The 9,632-nt window shown below is 42.2% G+C and overlaps 1 protein-coding gene across 1 annotated transcript in view; it reads right to left on the bottom strand.

Moving 5' to 3' along the window:
- The window catches only part of LOC107569517 (poly(ADP-ribose) glycohydrolase-like), a 42,227-nt gene that overhangs the window by 5,952 nt on the left and 26,643 nt on the right, over nt 1–9,632 (bottom strand). Inside the window, exons 7-12 of the mRNA XM_016255622.1 lie at nt 6,585–6,677; nt 4,233–4,387; nt 3,741–3,820; nt 674–734; nt 523–598; nt 85–232 (exon numbers count right to left, since the gene is read on the bottom strand). Of these exons, the coding sequence (XP_016111108.1) occupies nt 85–232; nt 523–598; nt 674–734; nt 3,741–3,820; nt 4,233–4,387; nt 6,585–6,677 (613 nt within the window). The remainder of the gene's footprint in view (nt 1–84; nt 233–522; nt 599–673; nt 735–3,740; nt 3,821–4,232; nt 4,388–6,584; nt 6,678–9,632) is intronic.

Consider the following 9,632-nt stretch of genomic DNA (forward strand, 5'->3'; position numbering starts at 1 on the left):
TCAACACAAACACCCCAGGCATCTCTGTGCGACCGTGTGTGTGTGTGTGTGTGTGTGTGTGTGTGTGTGTGTGTGTGTGTCTACCTGTGATGATCAGACACTCGTTATCGTCCAGTGCTTCAGTGAAGAGCCGAGCAGCGATGAGCTCTGGGTTTATCAGGAAACGGATTTCCTCCTGAACCAGACCAGAACCAGTCACTCCCCCCCCAACGAACCGGTTGGCAAAGTCCACCTGCAGAAAAACACACACACACACACACACAGCATGCCCAGGTCATATTTCACAATAGAATTACATCATGAAAATGAATCAGTTTCAGTCAGCAGGACCGTCTGGAGTTTGAGAGCCTCAGTATCACAGTAAAGAGAATCAGCACTGTGAGAATAATGAGAATAATAAAAATGCATTAAAATAAGGAGAATAGGATTTATTTTCTGCATTACAGTAATGAAAATGATGCGACAATGCAAAGTGAATGTCTTGTTCTAGTGTGAAACGTGAGCGTGTTTTTCACATGTCACCTGCAGCATGCCGTAGCCCTGGTCTTCTATGCTTCCGTCACAGCTGATGCGAAGCTTGCTGAACTGCTTTTCTGAACTAAAAACCAAATGAAGACTGTTTATTGGCCTGTGGGAAGCGAAGCGCTGTGGAGTGTGTGAAGATCGATCTCACCTCGACCAGGAGGGCAGACGCTGCAGACACTGTCTGGTGTACGTTATGAGACCGGCGGGCCCTCGGATCAACAAAACACACCACAAACAGCATTAACCCACCGATTCATGAATGAACGAGTGTGTGACGTGCAGAGAAGCCAAACTCACTCTGCTGCGTGACCCGTCTAAAGTACCACAGGAGGGTTTTGAGTTTCTCCTGTTTTCTCTGAGACGAACCTTCAAACAACCTACAAAACACAGAGCAGATTGTATGGAAGGCCAGTCTGAGATTTCATATTCATAAACGACATGAAAGTCACTGACGTCTGACCTGCGTGATGAAGACTGAATGCGCTCATGCACGAGATCTACAACAACTTACATTCACAGAAAACACTGTCTAATGCCTCTGAGAAACCTGACGTCATGTCTCTCATCACACACATGTATGTATTTATGGAGTTATTCGTTATTAAGTAGTTGTGTAATCTTCACTCAGCTAGTCGGTTTTCTTTTCTAATAATAACTGGCAGCAAAGTAAACCAGATGCAATATGAAAAGTCCGATCACATGATGTTGCTAGCAATCTCTGATCATTGGCTCACTCTTTTCAGATACTGAACCTCTGGACTGATCGTGTTTGACTGCTGTATATGGCACCTGCTGAAGTTGATGTCAGGATAGTTGCTGAACTCCGCCCGTCGAGAGTTTCGTCGAGGAAAGGTGCAGAAGAAAGCGTTCGCCAGCAGACACGAGACCTGCTCCTGAGACAGCGTGAGGGATCGACAGCGCTGCGTCCTCAACAGCGGGATCGGCTGAACACACAGAGCAGAAATACACAGATTCAGACTGATTTCATCAACAAAAACACATCAAAATGCCTCCACAGGCCGAAAATGCTCTTGACTTTACTGAGGTTTATTAGCAAAGGTGGACAGCAACACAACGTCTTTTACTCTGTTGCTGTACTTCAGTTCATTAGTTCAGTATTTTCATTCTGGGAAATATTTACTTCACTACATTCCATGTCAGGAGTGTAAAAAGATACAGAGAAATTGTACTTAAGTTAAAGTACGAGAACTGTGCCTTTATGTAAAGTCAAATCTAATCAAACACTCATTGAGTGAAAGCAAAAAGAGCACATTAAATTATATTAAAGCATTTAAACACTAATGGAGATGGCCAAAATAACAACACATAAAGCACCGATGAACAAACTCCACAAACAGGAATTAAACTACTAGTTAGTGTCCAGCTAGAAAATCCCATCTGGCATGTACAGGAGACACTTTCACAACTTAACTAACCAACACAAACTAAAAAAAGTTTGGTTTTAATTTACTTCATTCAAGTCAAGAGATGTAGCAGAAGTTCTGCCATTTATTGACATTCATCATATTTCTGTAATAACAGTTATGAGTCAAATCCCACGGCGTGCCAGTGTAGAAACACGCTATTCTCAGTCAAGCAGGGATGAAAACGTCCAATGACAGAGTTTACGCAAATAAAATCAGTACTTTTCATCAATGAGACTGCACTGACTATCAGATGAGAACAAAACTTGAACTGAATTAAACTGTTTAATGACATGATTGTCTTCTGCTTTTTATCTGAATCATTTGGTTCGAAATTGACAAATTTTGCGAGATTGTCATTGTTATTGAACTGAATTGAATCAACACTGAACTGACTCGAGCTGAATAATCACACTAATGTCTTCTGTAGAGCTGCTTTACAGCAGAATTGGAAATGATCTCATATTTGATGATGTTTGCATCATCGATTCTATTATGTTCCTATTTAATACTGCGAAGCTGCTTTGAAACGTCTGTATTGTATAAAACGCTACGGAAATAAATGTACCTTGACTTTCTTTGAATGACTTGAGCTTCATTCAGTTAAAGCAGAGCAGAGCAGTACTTCTGCTTCTGATACTCAAACACATGCAGTGATGACCAGCTGAATTATCAAGCTTGTAGAAAATATAGTTTCTCTTTTTAACTTTCTTGAGATGATAGATTTAAACTGGAGCTACAGATGGTGATTCTCTGCATTCAGCTGTATTACAGGAGGTAAAGACAGAGTCTAAATCACACAAATCACTGTAACTAACTACTGAACTGCTGGGGAACAGGCCGGGAAAACTGTTTTCTCAGTGGTGTTGTGGAGACACACCAGTCACTACAGAGCCCAAAACAACACAACTCCTCAGAAGAGACTGGAGAGCAAAGGAGGAAACATTATATGAACAGCAGAGAAGGAGAGAGATCTGACCATCAGTCCGTCAAAAACACACTGAGAAACCAGAGGAGCTTTGAAACCTGCAGCTGAGATCAATCAATGTTCTCACTGGTGGAGGATCAGTGGGCGGAGACTACATCAGTCAATCAACGAGTGCTCGAGCGTTCTCATTGGTGGAGGAGCAGTGGGCGGAGACTACATCAGTCAATCAACGAGTGCTCGAGCGTTCTCATTGGTGGAGGAGCAGTGGGCGGAGACTACATCAGTCAATCAACGAGTGCTCGAGCGTTCTCATTGGTGGAGGAGCAGTGGGTGGAGACTACATCAGTCAATCAACGAGTGCTCGAGCGTTCTCATTGGTGGAGGAGCAGTGGGCGGAGACTACATCAGTCAATCAACGAGTGCTCGAGCGTTCTCATTGGTGGAGGAGCAGTGGGCGGAGACTACATCAGTCAATCAACGAGTGCTCGAGCATTCGCATTGGTGGAGGATCAGTGGGCGGAGACTACATCAGTCAATCAACGAGTGCTCGAGCATTCGCATTGGTGGAGGATCAGTGCTTCTATGCTTCCGTCACAGCTGATGCGAAGCTTGCTGAACTGCTTTTCTGAACTAAAAACCAAATGAAGACGGTTTATTGGCCTGTGGGAAGCGAAGCGCTGTGGAGTGTGTGAAGATCGATCTCACCTCGACCAGGAGGGCAGACGCTGCAGACGCTGCATACACTGTCTGGTGTACGTTATGAGACCGGCGGGCCCTCGGATCAACAAAACACACCACAAACAGCATTAACCCACCGATTCATGAATGAACGAGTGTGTGACGTGCAGAGAAGCCAAACTCACTCTGCTGCGTGACCCGTCTAAAGTACCACAGGAGGGTTTTGAGTTTCTCCTGTTTTCTCTGAGACGAACCTTCAAACAACCTACAAAACACAGAGCAGATTGTATGGAAGGCCAGTCTGAGATTTCATATTCATAAACGACATGAAAGTCACTGACGTCTGACCTGCGTGATGAAGACTGAATGCGCTCATGCACGAGATCTACAACAACTTACATTCACAGAAAACACTGTCTAATGCCTCTGAGAAACCTGACGTCATGTCTCTCATCACACACATGTATGTATTTATGGAGTTATTCGTTATTAAGTAGTTGTGTAATCTTCACTCAGCTAGTCGGTTTTCTTTTCTAATAATAACTGGCAGCAAAGTAAACCAGATGCAATATGAAAAGTCCGATCACATGATGTTGCTAGCAATCTCTGATCATTGGCTCACTCTTTTCAGATACTGAACCTCTGGACTGATCGTGTTTGACTGCTGTATATGGCACCTGCTGAAGTTGATGTCAGGATAGTTGCTGAACTCCGCCCGTCGAGAGTTTCGTCGAGGAAAGGTGCAGAAGAAAGCGTTCGCCAGCAGACACGAGACCTGCTCCTGAGACAGCGTGAGGGATCGACAGCGCTGCGTCCTCAACAGCGGGATCGGCTGAACACACAGAGCAGAAATACACAGATTCAGACTGATTTCATCAACAAAAACACATCAAAATGCCTCCACAGGCCGAAAATGCTCTTGACTTTACTGAGGTTTATTAGCAAAGGTGGACAGCAACACAACGTCTTTTACTCTGTTGCTGTACTTCAGTTCATTAGTTCAGTATTTTCATTCTGGGAAATATTTACTTCACTACATTCCATGTCAGGAGTGTAAAAAGATACAGAGAAATTGTACTTAAGTTAAAGTACGAGAACTGTGCCTTTATGTAAAGTCAAATCTAATCAAACACTCATTGAGTGAAAGCAAAAAGAGCACATTAAATTATATTAAAGCATTTAAACACTAATGGAGATGGCCAAAATAACAACACATAAAGCACCGATGAACAAACTCCACAAACAGGAATTAAACTACTAGTTAGTGTCCAGCTAGAAAATCCCATCTGGCATGTACAGGAGACACTTTCACAACTTAACTAACCAACACAAACTAAAAAAAGTTTGGTTTTAATTTACTTCATTCAAGTCAAGAGATGTAGCAGAAGTTCTGCCATTTATTGACATTCATCATATTTCTGTAATAACAGTTATGAGTCAAATCCCACGGCGTGCCAGTGTAGAAACACGCTATTCTCAGTCAAGCAGGGATGAAAACGTCCAATGACAGAGTTTACGCAAATAAAATCAGTACTTTTCATCAATGAGACTGCACTGACTATCAGATGAGAACAAAACTTGAACTGAATTAAACTGTTTAATGACATGATTGTCTTCTGCTTTTTATCTGAATCATTTGGTTCGAAATTGACAAATTTTGCGAGATTGTCATTGTTATTGAACTGAATTGAATCAACACTGAACTGACTCGAGCTGAATAATCACACTAATGTCTTCTGTAGAGCTGCTTTACAGCAGAATTGGAAATGATCTCATATTTGATGATGTTTGCATCATCGATTCTATTATGTTCCTATTTAATACTGCGAAGCTGCTTTGAAACGTCTGTATTGTATAAAACGCTACGGAAATAAATGTACCTTGACTTTCTTTGAATGACTTGAGCTTCATTCAGTTAAAGCAGAGCAGAGCAGTACTTCTGCTTCTGATACTCAAACACATGCAGTGATGACCAGCTGAATTATCAAGCTTGTAGAAAATATAGTTTCTCTTTTTAACTTTCTTGAGATGATAGATTTAAACTGGAGCTACAGATGGTGATTCTCTGCATTCAGCTGTATTACAGGAGGTAAAGACAGAGTCTAAATCACACAAATCACTGTAACTAACTACTGAACTGCTGGGGAACAGGCCGGGAAAACTGTTTTCTCAGTGGTGTTGTGGAGACACACCAGTCACTACAGAGCCCAAAACAACACAACTCCTCAGAAGAGACTGGAGAGCAAAGGAGGAAACATTATATGAACAGCAGAGAAGGAGAGAGATCTGACCATCAGTCCGTCAAAAACACACTGAGAAACCAGAGGAGCTTTGAAACCTGCAGCTGAGATCAATCAATGTTCTCACTGGTGGAGGATCAGTGGGCGGAGACTACATCAGTCAATCAACGAGTGCTCGAGCGTTCTCATTGGTGGAGGAGCAGTGGGCGGAGACTACATCAGTCAATCAACGAGTGCTCGAGCGTTCTCATTGGTGGAGGAGCAGTGGGCGGAGACTACATCAGTCAATCAACGAGTGCTCGAGCGTTCTCATTGGTGGAGGAGCAGTGGGCGGAGACTACATCAGTCAATCAACGAGTGCTCGAGCGTTCTCATTGGTGGAGGAGCAGTGGGCGAAGACTACATCAGTCAATCAACGAGTGCTCGAGTGTTCTCATTGGTGGAGGATCAGTGGGCGAAGACTACATCCGTCAATCAACGAGTGCTCGAGTGTTCTCATTGGTGGAGGAGCAGTGGGCGAAGACTACATCCGTCAATCAACGAGTGCTCGAGTGTTCTCATTGGTGGAGGCTGAATGGAAGGAAACTAGATAAACTCAGAGAACGAGCACGTAATCAAGACTCTTGTTGGCAAAAACAGCCCAGCAGGAAACTCTGAGCAAAAAATTACAATTAACAGAAAGAGAGACCAAAAAAAAAAAAAAAGAGAAAGATAGATGTAGAAATTAAATAGCATCTGAAGACATGAATAGAGAAGATGAACAGAGCAGGTCTCACTTAGGTCCTGTACCTGCGTGAGGAGGCTCGGCGCTCTCAGTGCCAGCTGTGCCATCGCTGGAAGCAGCTCTCCAAACATCTGCTGAGCTTCAGACGCCTGCAGACCCTAGAAACAGACTCAGAGAGCGTTAGTCGTTGGTCTGGGGTCATCTGGGACAGTCAGACTTTCTGTTGAACGAGTGTCATGGAGCAAACAAACACATTAAACACGTGAAGAATATCTTATTAATCGCTCACAGATCCTCAACTCTCCTGTCTCTGAAAGACTCACTGATTCCCAGTCATCACACGTTTCATTTTAGAAGAAAAACTATGTGAAGCTAGAAAGTACAAAAGCGCAGCACAAACATAAGCAAGTCTAGCAGACTGAACTGAGATGCATTCTGTGGTCTAGTGTAAGTTCAGTAATCAGTCTGTTTCACAGCAGAGCACAGATAAACTCTCTGTGTGCTTCTGCGTCTCAGAGCACCTTTTGTTGTGTCCTGCTGATTCTAGTTCATGCCCCTTAAACACCAGAGAATCAAACACAGACAAGAAAGACACTGTTGGTCAATCAAGAGACCGAAAGTATTTTTATTTCTGGTCAGAGACGGATCTTTCCTGCTCTGCAGACACAAACACACTCCGTTACTTCATCTGCATTTTTATTCTCATTTACAGACAAACCATGACAAGCTGAAATTAATTTTGTCAAGACGGACCTTCAGAGCTTTTACAGTTTGACACTAACGAGCAGAAGAAATGCAGGCGCTCTTCAAAGCTGTCCGACCAAACCATCACACAACAGGAAAACAAACGCCCGTAAAATCACACCGGCTGCGGGTCCATCGCTCCTCAGACTCAAGCGGCCCAATCAGCAGTTTATGACATGTGCACTGACACACGCACACACACACACACACAAACTCACACACTCAAACTCACTCACACACACACACGTCAGTCTATCATAGATGATAGTTACTCCACTCTTATTTACGATGGCAGTGTCAGGATAATCAATCTAAAGAGCAATTTCATCAGGTCTCTGAGGTTTCCCGTCTGATTAAAACACGTCCTGGAACAAATGCAGATAAGGACGGGTGTCCTCAAACGGGTCCAGCTCGGGACACATTTGTACGACAACCAGAAAAGAAGAGCAGAGGAAGGTCATAAATAACGGTGATATCGTAAAACCGGAGAGCAGGACAGCAGCCAGCTGAGACTTCAAATCAACAAAACACACGGCAGATCCTTCACAATCTGATGTCACCTTGATTCATTTATTCTGTCGTCACTTCTGTTCATAACGCTGCTGAGTCTGCCTACAGCAATTAACATGCTGTGAAGTGTGTCTGACTCTGCGATGTTCAGAGAGAAAACAAACAATCAGACGCTGTCAATCAAACTCACACGGCCCCGCCCTCTCCTCCCGTCCGGCAAACTGAACCTGTCAATCAAACTCACACGGCCCCGCCCTCTCCTCCCGTCCGTCAAACTGAACCTGTCAATCAAACACATCACATACATCTTTACAATCGCTGTCTAACGCAAAACATTCAGGACCTTTCATAAAACATCAGAGTAAAGAAACTCTCGTTACTGCACAAACGAACATCATTAACAGACCACCGCTGAGGCTGACACCAGGTTTGGCAGGTAAAGGTTAGAGTTAACCAATGAAAACAGAAACAAACACTTAACTGTCCATCAGCTTCTCTGCACAATAACCAATATAACTTAAAGCAGGAGGACAGACCGCGTGATATTTATCAGATTCTGACAGCACAGCCATGCTTATAAGAGCTCAAATTGGCATCATGTTTTTTTCACTGCTGTCTTTCCTTTGACATCTGAAGATTTCCTCTCTTAAAGAGGTTAAACAATTAAGAATATTAAAATAAAGTTCATTATACTCTGAAAATATACGGTAGTGACTCTCAGAACTCTAATTTACTGAAACTAATCAGCACAATATTGACATCACGAGCTCATTAGCATATGCCCGCCCACATTCCCTGTCAGCGACGCCTATCGAGGGATCAGGTGACGTATTAAAGAGGAAGCAGGACAGATACTAGTATCCCTGAGCATTCATTTAAATGTCTTTCATTTATAAAGGTCAGAGACGGTGGAAAATGGTCATGAAAAACCACATTACTTCTTCAATTCAACTGTCAATTCAAAAACATTTTAAATAAAATCATTAACATATATCTTATGAATTATTTTACTTATTTTCTGAAGGATATGAGCAGTATTATCTGCACTTAAGAATCTCCATCCAATTAACTATATGCACAATACTTTCATATATATATTTTCATATATACTGTATATATATATACTTGTGAAATCTCAACCGTGTGGGATTTATAACGACAGGGAGTTCAGGTGTAATTCGTGCACAGAGACGTTGCTCTCCTCAATCAGGGAACTGAACATGAAACATGAACACAGCAATTACTGAAGAGAAACTAATGCAAGTGAAGCATAAATACATAAAAATCTGTAAAATTTCATTTTCTCTGTTCTAAATCACATTTCCAAATCAAAAATAAAGACCATATGGTAATTTGATGTATGCTTTTGACACAATTAAAGCTCATGGTCTATTATATTCCTTCATTACATTCATTAAATGCATGAGTGGTTCGATTACAGAGATCTAATAAAGCAGAAACGAAGCACTTCTGAACTTCCTGTTCTTCATTCTGCTCTGTTAGTATTGATTTCTTTGCAATAGTTCTGCATTTCCTCTTTGGGTTAATTAATTAAAAGTATTGATTGATGGGTCGTAACAATTCAAAGGAAAACAAAGTGTGTATGACAACTTGTCCCATAAATAACATCAAATCAATAACGAGATGCTCATATTTAGTGATGCTAGCAAGAGGAGAGTCACATGACTGAAGACGGTGTAATGAACGTGTTTACACTGAATCATCAATAACCGTCCAAATGAGTTTAATTAGGATGTAGTGCTTCATTAACAGGGCGCACTAATGGATCAGTGTGTGTGTGTGTGTGTGTATCTGTCTGTGTGTGTGTGTGTGTGTGTGTGTGAGTGTGTCTGTGTGTG

Source organism: Sinocyclocheilus grahami, unplaced genomic scaffold, assembly GCF_001515645.1.
Source record: "Sinocyclocheilus grahami isolate Dianchi unplaced genomic scaffold, SAMN03320097.WGS_v1.1 scaffold1353.1, whole genome shotgun sequence".
In the NCBI taxonomy this organism is placed as follows: domain Eukaryota; kingdom Metazoa; phylum Chordata; class Actinopteri; order Cypriniformes; family Cyprinidae; genus Sinocyclocheilus; species Sinocyclocheilus grahami.